A 22,925-nucleotide genomic window follows, 5' to 3' on the forward strand; every position below is an offset into this window, starting at 1 on the left:
GCATTTATTTCTAGGTGCACTCAGTTTTTTTCAGCATGGTATTTTACTTTTTTTTTTGGGAGGCGGGCAGGAATTGGTTTCATTAAACTAGAAGTAGTAAATAATTAGGTATGGAAAGAGTATGTAAATTAGATTAAATGAAAAGCCTGCATTACGTAATGATTTTGCAACAAAAGATTCCTTAGTATGTAGAGGATTTAGAATATGAGCTCATGTGGCATTTTGTGCATATCTCCAGAAACTGTTTTTAAACCATTTTTAAAAGACAGTTGTCTGTGAATTTGACACTCTAATAATTTATTGGAATTGATATTGCAATTGCTCTTTTTTCCTTCCTATCCAAGTGCAGACAGTTTTAAAACCAAGCATGATTGTTTGACTCCCCACCCCCATGCCCACACAAGATGTCAGGATAGTTACAACAACTCTTGTACTGCCCTAGCTGCTTCAGTGATTTAATTCAAAAACCTTCCACCAGCAGTTTAGTGTTCTTAAAATCAAGTGTGGTTATTACCATCTGTGCCACAGCTCTCCAGGATGTCCTGAGTGGGGAAATTATTTTATTTCATTGATTAGATATAAATTGATATGTTGTTCTCTTAAATGTTAGTGCTACTAGTACATTGTCTTGAAAATGGAAACCATTTGTTTACAAATACTAGGTGATTCAGTTTACTTGGTAGTTTTATGGTACATGGTATTTCTCATTTTATTGAGGTACAGTAGACTACAAGGTAGACTAGTCAGTTTTTATTAAACCTCCTTCCCTCCCCAGATGAAAAGAATTGCTCTTTTAAATTTCAGGGTCCAGTCCTGACAAGTCAACAGACAGAAGTAGCACCACTTCCTCCAATATCAACTGAGAACGTGACACCTCCTCCTCCAGCACCACCTCCTCCTCCGCCACTGTCTGGTGAAGCAGTGCCACCCCCTCCACCACCACCACCACCACCACCACCGCCGCCGCTGCCTGGTACACAAGCAGTGCCACCTCCGCTGCCGCCTAGTGCAGTAGTGCCACCTCCTCCGCCGCTGCCTGGTGCAGCATCGATACCTCCGCCACCACCGCCACTGCCTGGTACAGGATTGACACCTCCGCCACCACCACCATTGCCTGGTGCAGTATTGCCACCTCCGCCACCACCACTGCCTGGTGGATCACTGCCACCTCCACCACCACCGCTACCTGGTGCAGCAGTGCCGCCTCCACCACCTCTTTTTGGTGGGCCTCCTATGCCACCACCTCTTGGAGGTGTTCCTTTTGCTCCCTTTCCAGTGATACCAGCATTACCACATGGAATGAAGGAGAAGAAAAAATATAAGCTGGAGGTCGCTATGAAGAGAATCAACTGGTCAAAGGTATTACAAAGTGTTTTGTTTTTTTCTCCCATTGATTAAAAAGTGGCTTTTGAGGAAGAAGGTGAAATGTCAGGGTTTATATTAGGTAGCTGATAGTACTCATGAAGCTTGGGGAATTCATTAAATCCTTTATCCAAAATACTTCTAATGCACTGGTTGTGATGCAGCTGGTGTTGGTTTTCAAGGACACCTTATCTTATGGGGGAAACTCCATATATTTATGTATTTAATACTCAGCATCCTGTATTCTGGGGATATGAGTAGCTAGCAGATCTGAAATTTTTTTAGTAATTTTTATAGAGTTAAGTTCTATATGTCTTTAGCTGTAACTGATGCTTGATCAAGTAAAAACTTCAGAAGTTAAATGTGTTTCAAGTAGGTTTAAGTTATCAGGTAGTTTAAGTGTATACTTAATCATGTTACTACTATTTTCAGTAGATTGATTTAGTTAAAAGATTATTAGTGTTTAGGATTGGGGAAATGAATCTTGAAGTTGACAGTTGGGTAGAAAACTGTTGAGAAGATTGCCATTTATGAATCTTGGCAATCTGACAGTTGACAGAGGGATCTGGAGTCAAGGGATGACTACCACCGTGTTTACTTAATTGAAGTAGCTGTGGCTGAGTAATAAGAAAGGATTTTGTGAAAGGAGATGAACTTAGAGGAATTAAGTCTCTAGCAATAAAATGCAGTAAAACCTGGTGTGAATAGTTAAACGGTATTTTGGAAGACACTGCAAAGCAGAGCTCTGATTTTGTTTTCTTCTGCTGTGGATTAAGCAGTCTGTTGGAGTCATAAATTGTGTATTTTGTATTTACATTAAAAATATTTTTGCTTGCTTTTTTGAGGGCAAGTTGAAAGTGGATCAGGCTTACAGAATGTGTAATTTTAGGTCTGCTACTGTCTCAAAAGCACAGTGCTTTTGTTATGCTTTCTAGGAATTTCTTTAAAAAAAAAAAAAAGTTTGAAGGAAACCATTATGGGAACATTGATAGTGTTTTTTTTTCTAGTTTCCTTTCAAAAGCCTTTCATGAAACATAAGAACTTGACTAGTCCCTCAAAAAACTGTTGGGAAGGCATTGGAGAAAGAATTGTTCCTAGTAAAAAGCAACATCCTTACTTGCTGTGATAAGTACGCAGACCTACACCACTAAAATTTTCTTGTAAGGACAGATGTCTTGATGTGAAGTTGTGTTATTTTGAGACTAGTCCTCTGAATAAATAATTTATTTTAAATTAAAGCATTAATTAGGAAATGAAACAAATGCTTGTGGTCGCATATTTCTTCCTGTGATATGTTCTGTAAGTTTTAAAGGAAATTTGATTTTCATTGCCTTACCTGTCAATGATAGTTGTACTAGAAAGCATGCTTTAACAGCAGCATCTTTCATAACTCTGTTTTTAAGATAAATGCCTTTCTCTGGGAAAGGCAGGTGTTTACACTGATATTGCAGAGCTTATCATAAGGTAGTAAAGGCAGTGGTGTTACATTGTATCAGTTTTGTTTAAAGTTTTTACTGCACTGTATTTAGCAGTATGCAGTTTTAATAGTTAACTGGTAGAGTCATTGCTGGTAGAGTCATTTAACTGGTAGAATTGTGAAGCTAATGTCCCTTGCCATTTATTTTACAAGTATAGGTGATACGGTGTAGTATGTGAGCTTTTAAATGAGATTTTTTGGCAGAAATTGTTTGATGTTTGGCAGATGAGCAACCCATGAAGCTAATTTAGTTTCCAAACAGTTCTTTTTGAAAAAGTCCCTGGGTTGCACATTGCTGAGTGAGATTATTTGTTTCCATGAAAACTTCCAGAGGATGTGTACTAGGCTTGGTGGATTTATGTAATGACAGCAAGAGATAGTGGAAGGTAACTACTTACTTTCTCTTTTGGTCCTTTGCTCTGAGTCAATGGAGTATGATCAGTGAGTGAATGCTCACTGAATTTTTCTTCTGCAGAATGTTGCTTGCATTGTTGATCCATGCCAAAGTGGACTGAAAAACTGTCATGATCGGGGTGAAAAGAAGGGGTATCATCCTATTAGGCGTGAACAACGAATTGTAACTTTGCATCAAGTTGCATAACTATATACAAACACTGAGGAACAGTTTTAAAGTAGTTTGCAACTACCAGTTATCCAAAAGCATTCTATTTCATGTAGAAAGCTTCCATGCTATTGAAGTCTAATCTAGTTTTATGTTCAGAGAATGTTGATATCTGTGTTGCAATGATGCTTAAGTTATTGATCGGGAATATTCATTGATTTCAAATTATTTCTGTGGTAGGGTAGGGTTGTGGCCACTGGGAGGAGCTATGGGACTGCTTAAGTGAAATATTTGGGCACCATTATCTTACACTGAATGTGAACTTTTACCATATAGCCCATTTATATTACTTATACTTAAGCAAACCTTTTTTTTTTTTTTTAAATCTTAAAATATAAGCATCTACATGAACAGTGAAATAAAAGGACAGTTTCTGATTTGCCAACATGTGACCATTGTTACTTGTTGAAACATAACTTTGTTGGGGGATGGTGTGGAAGAAGTTACACGGGTATACATGTATGATTAGATATACATTTCTGTAAAATTTCTCTTTGATCAGTGTAGCCACTGTTCTTTGCATCGAAGAGAGGAATTTGAGTTACTTCATAATTGTGTATAACATCTATTGAGTACACACACAGTAAGTTTTCAGACAACACCATGGTGAGGGGAAGTATCGATGTGCTGGAGGGTAAGAAGGCCCAACAGAGGATCCTGGAGAGGTTGGATCATGGGCAGAGGCCAGTGGGATGAGGTTCAACATGGCTAAATGCCAGATCCTGCACTTCGGCCACAACAACCTCATGCAACACTAAAAGCTTGGGGCAGAGTGGTTTGAAAGCTGTGCAGAGGAAAAGGGTCTGGGGGTGTTTGTCAATGCTCAACTGATCGTAGAAAAATAAATAAAATCTTATAAACTGCCATCAACCTACACAACATTTTTTGTTTGAATGTATTCTTTAAGAATTACTGATTTTTAAGACAACATATAATACATAGAACATAACTAAATGCATTTCAGTCCAGTTATTGCAACAGTCCTGTGGAGTTGGCTTTAATTTGGCTATTAACAGTATGAGTTATTAACTTTGGAAGTGAAATTTCTGTTTCAGGTTGAGCCCCAAGAAATAGCAGAAAGCAGCTTTTGGGTAAAAGCTGAAGAAGAAAAATTTGAAAGCCCAGAATTATTTGCAAAATTGGCAATCACCTTTGGAACACAGGTGAAAGGTATGTTCTTCTTTTACTTTTTGTCTCATGCTTTTATTAAGTGTAAAGCTGCAGTGGTGGTTTTTTTATGTTTTGTGGATTGCTATAGAATTATACAATACTTAAACTAGGAAGAAGATGATTTACAATGTGTATTTAAGCATTGCTATCTATTACAGGAATTGTGTTCCTCTCACTTCATGGCCTTTGGTGGTAACAACCTTATGTAATAATGCATTCCGAATCTGCCTAGTATGTTCTAGACAGGTTGAATCTTCAAATTAAACCCTGATCTATATTCAAATTCTAATACTAGCATCATGCTCATCCGCATTAATACTCCTAGCTTCACAGACTGCAAGTTGTCAGGTTCTTCTTCATCACTTGGGAAGGGTTTAATGTGTAATAAAAATGTACTTATTTGTACTGCTGTGGTAAATGAAAATCCCACACCACTGAAAATGAGACTTAAGAATCTAGCTATTACAACATGCAGTTACATCACAACTCCTGTAATGTGCCTGATGCCATGATCCTGGAATCTGCAAGTTGAAACCATTGTTCTCTTCTAAGTTTTTGAGTGTTGTTGGGATGTGTTTTTTGTTGTCGTGTTTTGTTTGTGTGCTTTTAACCTGGGGACAAACAGTTAAATAACTGCTTGGTCTGATCAGGTGATAGAGCCATTTGTTTAGAACAGAGGCTACACTCTTGTTCCCTTTTTGTGAAGGTAAGTTCAGAACTCTTTGCAACACTTGTGGTTAATCACTTCTTTCTCCTGAGTCTCAAAGACGCAGTTTTTGCAGAGTTATCTCCTCAGAGTCTTCTTCCACTACAGGTGTGTGATTAGTCATACAAATTTCATTGATACTTGGCAACTACAGCCAACTCTTGGTTGGCTTAAAGCTCAGACTAGATAAATTTCATGACTGTTTGTAGCATGTTTTGAAGACATACATCTCCTTAATCTTTGTGTGCACACATACTCTTTAAACTTTGAATAATGCCATGGAAAACATCAGGTACTATACTAATTTTTGGTGAAATGCAATGAGCAATAGCTCTGTTTCTCTGTTAGCGAGAACTATGCTGGAACTTGTGTCAAGTCCACATGAGGTTGGCTGCTCAATGTGTCATGTAAATAGCTTTTCTGGTAATGCTTCTAGATTTAAAACAAAAAAAATCCTTAACTTTTTGAACACTTATTTAGGTAGGAAATAATGTGTTAATGTTTATATCTTGAGTCAGGAATGCAGTTATGGACAACTGAAGGTTGGTTACTTAATGCTATTTTGAACTTTTTACAGCCTTCAGATGGCCTTTAAGTACTTATGAGGCTGCATATAGTCTGTTGAAGTCTTATTGCTAACTGTAGATTACAGTGAACTAGTGATCGGTAGTTCATATTTGGCCATTTATTCGTAATTTGTTTCAGACATTTGAAAAGGAGAAAGTACATTTGAAGTATGGTTTAATAATAACTTAATCGGGAGCTAATGAGGAAGCCCAACAAATTAGAATTCAAGAAGTGGTGGGTAGTTAAAGAACAAATTTGTGCTTTAGCCGCAGATCTTTCATCCATTTGTCAACAAGTTAGAATATGATATACTTGAGGGATGTGGAATTCTGGAAGCTGAATGGAGGCAGATGTTCAAGTCAGATGATCAAGTATTTGTAGGCCAAATCTTAGTGAGCAAACAAACATTTAGGAATTTGAAGTGAATGTTAAGTATTTTTGCGTTGCAGTTTTTACTTTAACTTTTTGGCTTTGAGAATGAACATTTCATGTGATGCCTTGTGTTTTGATTGTAGTGAGTCTTCTGTAACTTCAACTAGAATCCCTGTCTGTCAATTACAATAGGATTTTATCACTTTTAGAATGAATTTGTATTGCACTTAGGGGTCTGTGATTTCCTGGCTGTTGTCTGAATTACAGGGATAATTCAGAAAAAGGATACATAGTTTTGCCATCTGGTTAAAATAATGTGGAGTTTGCCACTGATTTGGGTGTGACAGCAAACCAAGAAAACCTTCAAGGAAAAAACACATGGCAGCAGATATTTGCAATGGATTGAGAACCTTCTAAGTGAAAATGACAAGCTTCTGCCTTAAGCTGAATCCTTTCATCAGCAATCTGAAGAAATGTTTCTGAATTCCTGAGAAAGCCACTTCATTAAGAATGTTGAAAAAACTCTTCTGAAATTTTGACGTAGCTGTCGGTTTCATGGGAGAAAATTCTTGTTGACCTAGTTGCGCAGTTATAAAACAAGAAGCAATAGAAATTCTCTACGTAGGTTAACTTGGTGATAGCCTTGCAGATAGTTTTTATGTTAATCCTTTTGCCATTCTCATTTAATGGTTGTAGAAAATAACATGCCATGACAAAGGATGGGGAGAAATAAGAAGACTACATTGCTGTTGCTACCTTGAGCCATCTTTTTTTATTCTGTCATAAACTAAATAATTATATCAGCCAATTTTCACATGGGCTACCTACTGTTTTTGGAGAAGTTACTGCATATTGCCCAGGACAGGTTATTTAAACACCTATTTATTGTACTTTCATTTAGCTGGTAGTAGAGAAAGTTAGCTTGTTCTTTCTTTGAGTTCAACTTTACTTTGATACTTAAAAAGCTTCTAGAAGTTCAGGAGCTTCAGAGTATCTAGTAATAGCATATGCTGAAATTATTGCATCTCACAACCAACTGCCTTCTTAAACTGCTATCCGCAAAGAGAAACATTAAAATAATAATCAGCATTTTTATTTCTCACACTTTGCCTTAAAAACCACAGGCATCACATTAACCATCTAAATATTAATTTTAAGCATAATCTAGAGTCAATTTTTTTCTCTGCTTTAGTCCCATTTTTTTGGTGTGATCTACTTGTATATTACAGGAGAATTAAAGAAATGCAAATAGAAACACGTTTTATATTCTCTAGAGAGCACAGTCAATGTGTAAAACAAATACATGGGTGAGTGGGAGAAAACTGACTATCTTTAAAAACTTTTTCTGATGACTTAGTGTATATCATCTTGTATTTCATGGGATTTTGGAATGCCTGTGGGAGTAGTAACTGAAGTGAAACAAATGATATGCACTTACTAATAAGTTGCATATTCCTTCAAGGTTGCAGCACTCAGACTTGATTAAACCTTTAAATTCTATCCATGATTCTTTGGGACAATGAAAATGACATTTTGCTTCCTTCCCCTTGCCCTTGTTTAACATAATTTTGTTTTAAGATACTCCAGGAGTAACTTAATCTTGGTTCTCACCAAGATTCTCTATGCTTCCTCATTATCTGAGCACAACCTGCTTTCAAGGAAGCGGTACTTTCAGAAAACTGACCTTAGGGAAAAATAAGTCATAATAGTACACCTCTGAAGCATACTTTTTGTTAGTTTAAGAAGTATTACATTCGTTAGTTAGCTGCTTAGAAATTTAGGAATATTTAATCACACAGCTCCAGAAGCAAAAAGGAATGTTCCCTTGCAGGTAAAACAATTTTATTTTAAATATAGTTAGATACAACTTTTCTTTTAAAGGGTAAGTGTAAGGTTAAAATCTTTGCTTGCTATTGTGACATTAAATGTTTAATATGGATGTACAGTGTAGAATGTCTTCAATAAGGTTTAAATTACTACTAATAGTCAAACTGCAGTATTTAGTATGTAAAATCAGTTATGAAGCCGAAACATGAAAATACGCATTGTGCAGGGAACAAAGGAATCATTAAATAGCTTTGTCTGTAAGACTTCCCAAGGTTTTGAGATCTTGGGATTTGATCTAAGTTAACTGATATCCAATTATCCCTGTCTTAGTACAGTCTTGAAGGATTTTCAGTTTTCTTCAAAAGAAATATATATTTGAATACCTTTTAAGGGCCTGTGATGAATGGACTCCAGGGCTTCAAATTTTCATTAAAGATAAACATCTTGAGCTTGGAATTGTGCTTCCAGTTGCAGAGCTAGAGATGATGATTACAGTCTCATGGACTGTTTTTGCAAGTAAATAGTTTCATATTGGGTATACTTGAAAAAGAATGGGCAACTGTTGTTATAAAGTTGGCTGATATTAAGAAATAGGACAGTCTCTGTACTGTAGGTGGCAATTAAACACACAAATGTATGTTTATTTCCTTGTGTAACTGTACAGAAAAAAAACACACAACAAAACTAATACCTTCTCTACCCTAACTAGTTTCTTTTTCCTTTTAACTTGGTTAATAGTGAAAGATGACGTAACATCATGCAGAATTTTATAAAGTAATATTAAGGAGTATCAAGAGAATGTGAAATTAATTCATCAGTCATTCTCCTTAGCTGGATTACATAGTGTTGACTGTGCAGTCTCTTATGTCAAGTGAGGAGATCCAAGAGATCATATAAATGCATCTTGTCCTTATGAGTCTGTTAAGTGATCTTAAGGAAGTAATTAATTTCTGTCGATGTACAGTGGAATACTGAGATGTGTTGTCGACTAAGAATGACATCTTTTTGACAGAGATTGTCCCACTACTAAGATTTTAGAATTAAAAAATGAATGCACTTTTGATTAAATGACTAACAATTTTCTAGAGAGGGAATTACTTTAATGAAGTTCAACAAGAATTTACGCTCAGTGTTTTAATCCAGTCATTACACATTTCTGTAAGTTTGAGCTGCTGAATTTTTTGTTGTTGTTTTGGACGGGCTGGACTGGATGAAGAGCTTGACTATACGTTGAGACTTCTTTTAATTTTTTTAGTGTTCTTGGCAAGAACTTTCCTAATAGTCAATCTGTCAAAGCATATAATCAAATCATTGTTGTTCAACTAGAAAAATAGTTTTTTGAATTTTGCTTTATACCCTTTAACTGACATAAAACTATATGGTCAGCTATGTGCATGACAAAAAGAACATCATCAGCAGTATGGTATCTGTGATGCTTTGTGGAACATGATCTCAAGAGCTCCATGTGTTGTTTAATTTTGTGAATATTTGAGGCACAGTTGTGTATTGGGTAACTGTAAAAGATTAAAATGTTATGGTTAAGTTTTCTTATAATGTGACAGTATCCAACGTATCTGCCCTGCTGCTATCAAAATGACTTTTTACTGTTTGATTGATAGACTAATTGCAAAACACTACAAAGCAAGTTAATGCCTTCTCCCAAAAGGATCATGTTAATTTCTGGCTCTTGTAATTTAGGTTGTGTATTTTGCCAGTCAAGAATGATAGTGGTACTCTGAAGAAATTAATTATGTGTACAGTAGATCTGTAAAGGTAGTAATTAGTACATAATAGTCTGTAACTACTGGGATTGTTCCAGTACAGAATTCATTATCTATCCAACTTACCTCAAGGGAAAACTTCTCAATCAGGGTTCTGTAGCTTCTTTATGATTAGACTTTTAAAATATAATTCAACAGTCATTTTGATGCGTGTTTTGAAGATTGAAGTAAGGTTTTAATAGCTGAGTTGTGGGTTGTTGTTTTTTGTTTTTACTTTATTGAGTGTGAGTAAGAAAAGACAAGAGAAAATACCAAGCTGTGCATAAACTATAATTGAACAAGATATTTAATTTTTATAAGTATAATGTAGTATGTAACAAAATATATAAAATGGGCTATCTTAATATGGTCTTGTTTTTAGCAGTCATAATAGGAAAATGTACGTGGCTGTCCAGTCCTAACTTTGGTATCTCCTGCTGTGGACAATTTTAAAAACTCCTTTGTAGCTCAGTTTTAAAATAAGAGCAATCAGGAAAAAAACACTAAAACATGGATAGGGTAAACTAAAGTGTAGTTTTAACTTGTTTGTGATTTTGGTTAGTGCCAGGATTTCAGTATTTAATCTTGTTTTGTTGGTTGAGGAGGTTCAAAGAGGCAGCTGAAAGTCGTTTGAATAGGTGATTGTAAAAATTTAAGGAAGAAAGTTCATCTAACATGAAAAAAGCCAAAGAACAATCAAGGGAGAAAATATCACTTCTGAGTAAGAAATAACACATGATGTGGTGAGATTTAGAAAAAGGTGATGTTCAAATGAGACCATCACTAGTCTTAACACCTTTTGGCAACACCATTAATAACACCTATTAGAGAGTAGTGAATGTTTCTAGTTTTGTGCTGTAAGTTTAAAATACAAATGATTTGGGAAACTGTACTTGTGCAGAATTGTAAGCAAGTAACGAAGTTTATCCAAGTTTATTGTAAATGCTGACATAAATATTCTCTTCAAATCCATCTAAGGTAGCAAGGGGACTGGTGGTAGAAATAGGTGGAGGTGAAATACTGGCTATTACTGCAAGTTAGTGACATAGTAGACTTATGCAGATGTTTTTTGTAATGCTTTCACATACAGTAAGTATATATTTTTTAGTGAATTCAAGAGAATTCAAAAATTCTAGAGAATTCAAAAATTTATTTGTTCTAATCCTGTCTAAGTTTAATCAAAATACAAGCACTTAACTATCATCCATTAGTTATGCTGAAAGATAAGCTCAAACACCGATTTCTTAGCATCCACACTTTCTTTTTTCTGACGTTATGCCTACCAATCCTCTGTTTGCTTGAAGAGAGAAGGTAGTCCAATGTCATAAACATTTTGCAGTCTTCACTAAAAGTTGTATGATCTAACAGTAGAGATTTCTTCTTCCTTTTAAGTCTGCTTGGGTTTATAGCTTTCTGGTAAAATACTAACAAAGATATTGACAGTTCTAATTTATTTTTATTATTTATTTATTTATTTATTTATTTATTTATTTATTCTGTCAGATGGTCATTGACAAGTATCTTAGGTTTGCTTTTTTTCATTGGGGTTCATCATGAATTTTTTTTATAAAGCAGGCTGTTTTTCATCTCCTGAAGCAGTTAATCCATATTTTTTTCCTCTGTGAAACTGCCCATTGTTAAATTTTTAAATTATTATTTTTCTTATTTTTTTTAAATATCCATGGTAACTTACGTACTTTTGCTGTTTACACAGCTACCAGATATTGAGGAGAGGGAGAAAGAGAAGAACACAGGCTAGTTTCAGAGAAAGTATGTAGATAGTTTTATTTCTGTCATCCTTGCCCCCTTAGTTAACAAGTATTGCTTTTTGACATGAATTGTGTTATTTTTTCCCCACTATATGACCAGTTAGTCTTCCAAAGCAGATACTGTTCTTTCTTGGATCAGAATGAAAGTTTTAGCTTCAGTCATTTCCACTGAAATAATCAGAATTACATTTACTAAATGCAGATTTTAAGTTTTTATTCTGTTTAGGTGATAATAATATTTCAAGATTGATTCTACTTCTTTACAATGTTTCTGTGGGAATGTTACAAGGCTTTATTCACTATTATTCCGTACTGACTAAGAACAACATGAAATATGCATCATTATTTATAAGTCCTTTCTTTATGCTTGAGGTAATGATACGTTCTTAGTGAGGAGAAAAAAAATTTCAGGATCACTTTTTGGCTGTTACTTAGTAAAGAGGGCAAGTAGCAACTAAAGAATGGGGTCTGTTTATCACAAACAGTTTTCCTTCGAGTTTGTTTGTTTTTCGTAAATAAAAGAAAAAGTGATTAGAACTTCTAAAGAATGGGGATGAATTTGTTAAGAAGCCCAGATCAAATTCACAGGAGAATTTAACTTTTACAATCTTTAAATGTCTTTATGCTCCAAAGTTGTGTAGCACACAGCTCTCTTGTTTTAAGTGTGAGAGCAATAGCTTCAGTTTGATACAGAAACCTCTAGTATTAAGCACAGATACTTGTTTTGCTCAGTCAACTATATGTGTTGTCTTGATGAAATAAAAAGGAAAAAAAAATACTCCTAGTGTATTTGTTTGGGATTTTACAAACTGCAGGTGGCTCCCTTGGTCTACCAGTTAATTCAGCATGTGTATTTTTCTTTCTCCTTACCTTCTGTTTCAGAAATGTATGACTTCAGAGCGAAGGAAGATACTGCTTTGGGGTATAGGGCTACGAAGTGCTTCTGTGTCTTCTGGAATTTCACTTAGTTACTGCTTGATTATGTAATCAAATTTCATATATGAGAGCTTCCAATAGAAGTGGTCTTGTTTGTCAACTCAAATGTATTTGAGTTATTTTTCAACAACAGAATAAATTCAAGTACTATGAGAAAGGGAGAACAAGATACTAGTTTGACCTTCTCCATCTTTTCCTTTCTTTTTCAAAATGATTTATCCAATTGGTACTGTCGGATTAAGTGATGGGGAAAGCTCTGTTGTAAGTAAACTGATGCCTGCTATTATTACTACTTAGTACAGATTTATGTATATATATATATGTATTTGTGTTACTTTCCTTCTTAAATGATCTTAAAATTAATTGCATAAGAATGTATTTCTTGATTAAGGAGTTATTTTCGTTACATCTTAAGTTTTGAGTGGCAATTTAAAGAATCAATGTAGTAATGTGTTAGACCAGGGTTCTTAGAAATTGAAAATGAAAATATTGAGGATGAATGGTGGAAGAGTCATTTTTTATGATAAAAATTGTCAAGGGAGAAGGGGGGAACTCAAATTCATGCATTTTTCCCCTACATTTGGTATGTCAGAGAAGACATTAGAGAAGAGTTAAGATCACTACACAGATAGCATATGTTATTGACAAACATATTCAAGAGGCATGAAATTCCAGTCTACTGTGTGATATCTCTGCTGGTAATGTACAGAATGTTGTACTATACACATTGTTTTTCAAAGGGAAATAGAGCTTTTGCTTTTGCTTTATAAAATACAGTAGAGGAAGAGAGAGACATTTTTTCGTATTCTGAAATGTCTATTTCAGTCTCAGTGATGCAGTGCTCAAATGAACTATAGCACATTTAATGAGCAGTTGAGGACAGAGACACATATACAAGGCACACCAGGGAAAGGGATTATGTACAAAGACTAATTAGCATGAAATATGAATACATTCATGAAGTAGTCTTGATCTATAATGCTCTTACAGAGAGTATCTTTTCTTTGAGTTCAGAGAAAAAGAAATTCAGAAGTTGAACTGAAAAAAAAATCTTGAAAGTGTTTTTTAGATAAAAAAATATGCATGTATTTCTGGAATTAAATATATTTGGTAAAAAGATTAGACTGTAAAGAATGCTTTATCTAATGTCAAAACAGGAGGAAAAAATCAAGTTACTCTTCAAGGTTTGTTTTTTTAACTTGATTTTTTACAAGGGAAATTAAGTTAGATTTAATATGAAGATAAGTAGTCAGAACATGATTAAGTAGCCTATTCTTTTTTTTAATGACAATTTTCCCTTAAATGTAATAGTAATATTATCTGTTGTGAAAGTTTTTTTGAAGGGTGGCTAATCTTTCCTGTTTAAGTGTTTATATATCAAAGAACATAAAATCCTCATGGTGATAATGAGTTGGAGGTCAGGCCCTTGTTGTCACTTCTAGGTCTGTGTTCTGTAGTTCTGTGCAGGATGGTTTTTAAGAATGTTTTGTTTTCTCGTGTGTTATTTGTAGTTGTGGCTAAGTTTACTGAAAACTTTTTCAATACTAGTAAAGAAGGCTCCTTATTTAGTTACTGCTAGAAAGCTGAGAGTTGTAATTTAGTTTCTTTAGCTGATGTACAGCCATACAGTTGGCTGTGAGTTTATGAAGTGAAGGTGGGAGGAAAAAATTAAGTCAGTGGAGAAAAGGATGGAAAACGCTGAAAAGAATCTGTTACTTACCAAGAAAGTTTGTATTGACTAGTGAATAGTTCATGCACCTATATTTGCATGTCCTGAAAACTTCCAGCAGGAATAACAGTGTATTTGTTTAAATAAGAAAGTCCACCATAAAAAAGATATAAAAGAATTATTTCATAAGAAAACACTTAAATTTTGGTTAAGTCTGCACGAGAGTTGTTGCCTACATATTACCAGCAGAACTATAACTAGTTCGTAATACACAGCTTCCTAAATATACTTTCTCACAATTTTCTGTTAAATGAAATGTTGCTTTTTGCTATGAAATGTCAAAATGTATTCTGCTTCATGGACCAGTTCCAGATACATATTTACTGACCCGTAATGCTCTTGTACTTAAAAACCAAAAACTTTTGTCCCCTGATAGTTTTATGCGCAAAACTGATTTTTCTTTTTTGCTGAACAAAATTAACTGAATAAATAAATTCTCACCTCACTTAGAGGTTGCTAGCTGCTTCAGCTGTAATTCTGTTAGGAGCTGTTTTGAATGTAATATCTTCCATTGCAAGAATGTCTGCCATATATGCAGTGAGCACGGATAGATCTATTACGTAAGTAAATAAAGGTTCTTTGGGGATAGGTACATGTAAAAAGCTATCTAAAGGATTAAGAGTGAACAATTATGCTACTAACCTTCTGAATTCATTGAGAAATTGAAAGTATTAGGTACGTAGGCAGATAAAAAGCTGATAATTTTGTGGACTTACTGAATTACTTGCTAATGGTCCCTGAAGGATGTAAAATTGAAATGAAACAATACTTACAGAGTATACAAAGTTATGTCTATGCAGCTGTGAGAAACTGATACTTTTTTGTAACGTAATTCCTTTAGATAGCTTTTTCTAGTCTTCAAGGTGAGAATATAATTTCTTTAAAACACTAACACAAATGTATTTCCCAAGGTGGAGAGGCAGGGGAATAAGAAACTTCCAGTTTAACTGCTTTCTAAAAGCAGAATGTCATCGTGCTACACTGGTTGATTTTTATAAATGGTTTTGAAACTGTCTAAGTTGTGTATTCTAAAACGGAAGAAGCTTGGTTTTCTTACTGTCTCTTTTGGTCTTGCATTTAAGACATTTTTATTATTCATGCTGATACGTTGCCGTTTTAATAAATTCTATTTTGCTTATGTTGCTAGAATAAAGGTAAACAAATCATAGATGACGTTCTAAATTTAAAATATAATATGTATTTTGTATGTGTCTATGCTTAAAGCTAACTTACATTGGTAAAGGTGAGCAACTGGTACTGTTGTGTGTCAAGACTGTCTTAAGTCCACTACAATATACGTGGCTTAATTTAGTATTCTGTTGGGTCCCCTAAGAGTAATCTTGTAATATGGAAGTAATTTATCATTTACCTATTGAAGGCAAATAATCACTGCACATGCTTTAGCTGTGTGTGAGAGTGTTTTGAACACCCTTTGAAATTCTGGGGCTCCAAGGAAGTGTTTTCAGGTCAGATCTATTAGACTGTAGCAATAACATATGAAGCCGTACCTCCTCAGGCCAGTTAACCCTGGTATTTTGACTTCAACAGATGACTAAGAGTAGATGCTTAGGTAAGGGTATAAGAAAAAGGTAAATACACGTTACGTAGTACATGGAGACTGTCTCTGTAGACTATGCAGATAGAATAAACTGAATGCATTGATAGTTCTCAGCTTCAAACAGTTCAGTTTTTGAGTGGGAAGTTGCGTCTTTATACATGGCAAAGTGCTCAATGTTTTCTTCAATGAACTCATGCAATCTTTTAGCATTCATAACTTGTACCATTGATCTCCTCTGTATTTCAAACCCGCTTTTTGCTGTTCTTTCTGGTTTGTTGCTACCTTTTTTCTCTTCATAAGCCTTATTAATAATTAATTCCTTTCCACTTTCTCAGTGCTTTCAAAGACCGCTGTCATACTGGTGGGGAAAACCAAAAGTGTATATTATACACAAAAGGCAAACAGCAAGACATCACTGAGTGGTGGCTATTACCTAATAACTTTCAGTTGACCTACTGCAATAATTAGAAAAAAACAGTGAAGCAAAGCATCATGTTTTTCAACCATCTCAATTACTGTCTATCAGTAATTACTCAAAAAAATAAATCAATTACTCTTTATCATAAAGAATATTGTGTTAGTATGGTACAAGCATTTCACTGTCCTGGTATATTGCAGCTCCGTTGGGATGACTTCAAACTGATCTTTAGTTAGAATGTCTGTAATGTAGAAAGACACTCTACATGCGTTCTGTGGCAGTTCTTGTTCCAAACAAGCCACTTTCCTCATAACGTGTCTGAATAAAACTAAGTAATTCTAACTTAAAGGTAGAATCCGGATTCTTGTTACTGACTTGTGGGCGCAGATGCATTTATAACATAATATTAAGTTGAAAGATATGCTTATTATATATTACAACTAATTTTATACTGCCCATGACAAGACCATATTTTCAGATGACACAGACTTCTACACTTAGAAGAGTAATTTCTCAACGTTTTATTAATAAGGAAAAAGTTGCTATCAGTATTTATCAAAGCTGTGACTTCCAGTCAACATCACGGGGTACTGGTTACTGGTTAGAGAAAATAACAGAGTCTCTTAAGAGAGATAATTCCCCAATTTTTAAAATATAATCTCTCCCATAAAAATTCAGGCTTTGGATTCAATAACTATGAAAGTATCCCTTTGAGTTCTGCTTGTTATTCTGTTTAATAAAACAGTAAATATCACCATATTACCATTGTTATTAATACTGATAATTACTTTCTCAAGCCTAGTAATTGATTATTTTTTTTTAATTTCTTTATTTTTAAGTTTAAATTAGTATGAGAATACAGTTCTTTTTAGGAAGTATTTAATGGAATTTTACAAGTACTAAGTCAACAGAAATGAAAGATTCTGTAGTTAACTGCATAGGTCAGACTGTATATCCAGAATACATCAAATTGCACTTAAACTACAGACTACAGTAGATCTTGAAGATGGTGAACAAATGGAGGATTTGGGGATTATAATACATACAAGTGAAACAGTTTTTCGTGCAGGTTTTTTTTAAACATTGATAATAGCGAAATATTTTTAAAAGGGAGAAGATATTGGAGGGTGCATTTGGGGATGTGTGTGTTTTTTTTTTTAATGTTTAAATATTCAGTCAGGGACTTCACATGTCAAATAGCACAGTGTATGTAGTGGAGGGGGGACCTAAAACTTCAATTTTAGAGAAGACAGTCTGTGCACCAATATCTACTTAACTTGAGTATATAAAGGGATTTTAAATCTTTCGATTCTTTTTAGCTTCATTATTTCTAAAATTCATTTGTAATATGAAGTTCACGTGAGTGTCTTTATTGGGGAAGATGTGCCTACTCAAGCAGAACAGTAGTTGAACTATTCATTTAAAAGATTTTTGCTTACTAAACTTGTCATAAGAACAGAAAATGAGTTTATGAAAATGTTGATGAAATAAGATTTTTCCAACATTTTGTTTTACTTCGATTTTTATTTTTTTTTGTTGGGGGGGGGGGGGAATCTGGAAAATACTTCACTACTCTGCCTTACAGTCTGTTGTGATAATGACCTAGTAAGTGAGGGGAGAAAAAAAAAAACAACTGGGATATGAGGCTGTCTAAATTAAAATTACTATTACAGGAAGCATTTTATTTTATTCTATTAGACAAATGTGTTTTCTGACCAATATAGAAACTTACTGTATTACTTCTAAAATGCATTGGCTGATCTCTTTAGTAATTAATCAATTACTGTTGCATAGACAATGAAAATCTATGATGTCTCAGTGCCCAGCAAAACCCACCATGGTCAAACACTGTCACAGGCCTCCTAGCAAGGTGACTGCTTGCCCCATTTCCGTTAGTTAATGAGGATATTTGGATAATGTCCTCAATACTGTATTTTAACTTTTGGTTAGCCCTGAAGTGGTCAGACAGTTGGACTTGATGATCCTTGTAGGTCCCTTCCAACTGAACAATTATTCTTTAGTTTATTATTATTCTTGGGTACCTCTGCAATTAATAGCTAATCACTAGCTTCCCAAGGTCACCAATTTAGTCATGCTCAAAGAAGTTTCATTTTCTAGTAAAGTTTACTGATTTTTTGTGCTATGAAATATCTTTTTATCATTCGGTGGCTTTCAGAAAATGTTAGGGTCCTATTTACTTGGCATTTTTGTATTTCTAAAAATTTGTTGTGACTTTACAGTAGCTGAGTAACAAGCAAGTGTAGAACAATAATTTTGAAAAGCCATATGTGCTTATTTATATTGGTACAGAAGTTAAAAGTACTCATGGTAGAACTTTTTTTTTTAATTAAGTCTCTGAAGTATTTCAAGATCTTTGTGTATATTTTTTTGCCACAGTTATATTTATTCTTATTATAACTATTTTTTTAATGTATTTAACACTGTTTAGTGTCACTTCTTTTTTGTTTAGATCCTATGTGGTTTTCAAGTAGTGTACTTTTTGTGGGATTATATTAGTTCCCAGCTGAAGGCATCACTAAAGGTACCCGTTTAAGTAGCATGTGCATTGATTGCATAATGTATGATGAACAGAAAACAATGCCTTGCAGCATGTTGCATCAGCTTTTTTCCTCTTACAGTGATAAACAAATATGTTTTTATTAACACAATAGAACTGAATTCTGAATTTAAAAAGTAGGTTATATAACATGGGGATTCAGATATTTTTCTTTTCTTCAAAGAGACATCTGCATGTGTTAAAACTCCCTTTCTTCCTTCTGCTTGATCATGTTGGTTCTCTACCTTTCCCTCTTCTGTCTGCTTTAGAAAGATGGTAAACAAAAGTAAAACCAACCAAAACATTCTGTAGGTATAATCAGTGTGAGACAACTGTGCATTAGTAGTTTTTTTGCCACTTCAGTGAATGATTGTTGATGGTTTAAAAAAAAAGCTTGTTGCTTCTTCCCAACTAAATGGAGAATTGCACTAAACTACATGTATGAAGCAATACAGATGCTTTAGCTTCCAGACTGATTCTTTTTTTAATCTTTTTTGAGCTACCCTGTGTTAACTGCTGTAAAATCCTTATTCATTTCTACCTTCAACTAGTTCTTTGGCATCAAGATAAAAAGCCTGTCTGATCATGAAATAGGCACTTGTGCAAGGAATACCTGAAAAGAGCTGGGAGGTTGGTCAGTAGTAGTATATTGATTGTTAAATTTATCAAGTAGTGTTTTATTTATTTAATTCTACTTTAAAAGTCTGTAATTTGTGGTTCTATTGCAGTCAAGTCACTGCTAAAATGGACTGAATGAGAAAGAGGCTCAATAACAGAAGAGGTAGAAGCATGACTTTTGATAGCATTATGCTTGTAATCAATCAAACTGTGTAGAAGAATTTCTGGTAATTTAATGTCTCTTCTGCCTGTAAGTCTTAAGTTGGTAAGATTGGTATAGATGCTCAACAGCAATTTTGGTATAGTCACTGAATTTAGTTGTGATTTCAGTTATTTCTCTATGATTTTTGTGAATTGGCATGAAGGTAACTAAAAGTTCTTAGTCTCGTGCTTGAAACTATTTGAAGAGTAGCTGTAGTTTGTTACAAAATTTCTGAAAGTTTGGTCTTTTGTATTGTAAGTATGATTACTACTTTCACAACACCTAGAGAAATACAATCTAGAAACAGTTGAGGGAGGGATACTATTGAAGATCTGTTGTTTGCCCTGTGTGGACTCTTGCTCATAAAGTTGTTTTAATTTCTGTGTCTGATCAGGTGTATGTGAATTATCAGTGGAAAAAAAAATCCTTTGTGTGAACTGACATTTGGTACCATATTTGTTTCTCTGGTTTTGTATATTATAACAAAACATTTTTGTTAGCCCTGCAGTTTTGCAGGCCTCAAGATAGAGACAAATAGTACTGTCTTTGTGTATTTTCTTTTAGCTAATAAAAGAACAGGTTTATCTTTAATGTTTGTGGCTGATGGACAAGTCTCATACTCTCTCTGTAAGCAGATTATAAGGATATATGTTCTTCACCATATTTCCATAAACATTTGATTTTATATGGAAATTAGGAAGGCTTCATTAAAGGGATTAGGAATAAGTCACTTACCTGCTCAAATCATTTCTCACACCTGTCTCACCAAACACAAATTCCTGCTTTTCCATAGTTTCTCATGCTTTAACAGAACTCACAACATTTATTGTGTTGTCATGGGAGAAGTCGTTATTAACTCTTGGATTATTACTTTTTTATTTGTTCAGCATCTGGTTTTATATCCATGTTTAATTGAGAACAGTTAGCGATAAGGGTTTGATTATTTCATAGAGTGTCACTTTAGGATTTTGAACTGTAGTTCATTGGGTCAGGGCTATCTGTAAGATTGCTGTAAAGTTGATGTGTAACTCTGTCCTTTGCCAAATATATAGCAGGCTGGTCATATGTGGCTAGGCTTGCAAAATAATAGCAGGGAAAGGGGAGAACAAGCATTACGTTGTTGAACAGTCTTTTCTGCTTAGCTTTCTCTGCTTCAGGCTTTTTAGAGGTAGCTGGAGAAAAGGGAACTGTCTTGGACTAGCTTAGTTTATGCTGGTATGCAGCCGCGCAGGGTAAACTAATTATTCAAGTGGTATAAACCCAGAAGTATTACTTTGAGATGTTTTCCTGCTGGTAATGTGTACGAGGTGAAAGCAACTTTGTTTTTTCTTTAAGAGGTTGAAACTGAGGCTTTAGTGTTACTCTTAACACTAAAAGTATACATGTTTTCATAGGAGATAACTGTAGTGAAACCCATCCTGATGAAACAGTACAGCAAAAAAAAACTGCTCTGAGAAGAAAAATATTTAGTCTGCTTAAAACTTACTCTTAATTATACTTCAAAGTTTTGCAATCACTTCTGAATGACTTAAAATGTTCATCAAATTTTATTAGTGTTAGACATGTTAAGCTTCTATTTCTTCAGTGCCAAGTATGTTCTATAATATTTAAAAGGAAATAAATCCTTGTTAATGGGTTTATGCAATACTTTAGCAAATTCTGTAAAAATTAAGTACACTGAGTTATTCAGAAGATCATCATATATTTTAAATATCTGAATACCATTTTACTTTCTGTATAATTTTAAGTACTGAATATAGAGCTAGCAATCTTTGTTACTTATAAACAAATGATAAAAGAATCCAATTTAAAGTATTTTTATATGTTTTACAGTGTGTTTTTTTTTGTGTATTTTGCTCTTTACTATGGACAAGACAAATAATTAGTAAAAACCTACCTCTTCAGGTTTATTTTGTGATGAATCTAGAATAATTTATTTTACTGGTTTTGGGTTAACTTCTAATGCTATCTGAGATACTTCAGTGTCAACAGAGGGCACTCATGTGCTTTGTGGTAACACCAAATCAGTGCATTTTTAAAGGTGTTTGGAATAAACTGGACTGAAGATACTAGAACTTCTGGGTTAAAAATATATATAAAAATATATAAATATAATGTGATAGTATTTATAATATATGTATATATATAATGTGATAGTACGTGAAAAATTTGTCATCTTATTAAGAATTTCGTTTCACTTTCCTTCTACTTAGATATTTTGCAGTACATTGAGGCAATGGATTTGCATTTTCTTGAGCTAATTCTTATAGATTTGTTATGGCTTTCTGACTAAGTTGCTATTAGTCTCTTCAACAATTGTATCAGAATTTAATAAATACATTCTTTACAGCTAAAAAGGCAATAGAAGAAACAGAAGAAAAGAAAGTAGCTCAGTCGAAGAAAAAGATTAAAGAATTAAGAGTTTTGGATGGAAAAACTGCACAAAACTTATGTGAGTGTCAAATATTATAAATGAATAATTATCATTTCCACATGGCTGTTCTTAAATATTCTTTCCTTGTTTAAATGTGCAATATTTTTCTAAAAATTGGCTAATGTGAATGCAAGTCTTAAGTTCAGAGAAGTTTTATGTAAGTATGATTTAAATTCATACAGACTTGGAAAATGAAAAAAACAAAAAACAAAAAACAAAAAAACAAAAAAAAAAAACAAAAAAACAAAAAAACAAAAAAAAAAAACAGAAAATGGTGTAAACTTAAATTTTAATTATACATTTTTTTTAATTACAGAGTTGATTGTTTCTCTAACTGCATTAAACTAGAAGTCTAATTACGTGATAGTCACTGATTCAGGGACACAGTGTTGGTGGGTTTGGCTTCTCAGCTTCCATCCCCAGTGGATTTTTCTGGTTACAGCAGTGAATAAAGAACTTGATGAGGGATAGATAGACTTTTGAAGAGACAAATATTGCCAAATGGGATAAATTAGGTGCAAAAACCACTATTATAAAATATAAAGAAAACAGCACCACCTATTATTTTTAATTTTCTTTTCCATTTTAAGATGGAGGGAAATTGGTTTGAGAGTAGTAGATTTTTTAATATCTGAATTAGAAATACCTTAAAATGCCAGTAGTCCATCTACACTTGAGGCAAAGCAAGTATGTAAAAACAAATCCGTGCACTGTTTATTGCCATATCCATGAATACATTTTCCTAAGCAGAAAAAGTGCTATGACACAAGTGATAGAAAATTTTAAACAAATCATTGAAAATAGGATTGTAGGAAAATCGGACATAGTAATTGGGTTGAAT

At 33.9% G+C, this 22,925-nt stretch overlaps 1 protein-coding gene across 5 annotated transcripts in view; it reads left to right on the top strand.

Annotated features, from left to right (window-relative positions):
• Positions 1–22,925, top strand: part of DIAPH2 (diaphanous related formin 2) — a 222,071-nt gene that overhangs the window by 42,923 nt on the left and 156,223 nt on the right. For all 5 annotated transcript variants that reach the window (XM_084534184.1, XM_084534187.1, XM_084534183.1 and 2 more), the window contains 3 exons: positions 805–1,359; positions 4,517–4,631; positions 22,001–22,102. In XM_084534184.1, coding sequence (XP_084390310.1) covers positions 805–1,359; positions 4,517–4,631; positions 22,001–22,102 — 772 coding nt within the window. The remainder of the gene's footprint in view (positions 1–804; positions 1,360–4,516; positions 4,632–22,000; positions 22,103–22,925) is intronic.

This window comes from Aythya ferina, assembly GCF_964211825.1.
Source record: "Aythya ferina genome assembly, chromosome: 13".
NCBI classification, from domain to species: Eukaryota; Metazoa; Chordata; class Aves; order Anseriformes; family Anatidae; genus Aythya; species Aythya ferina.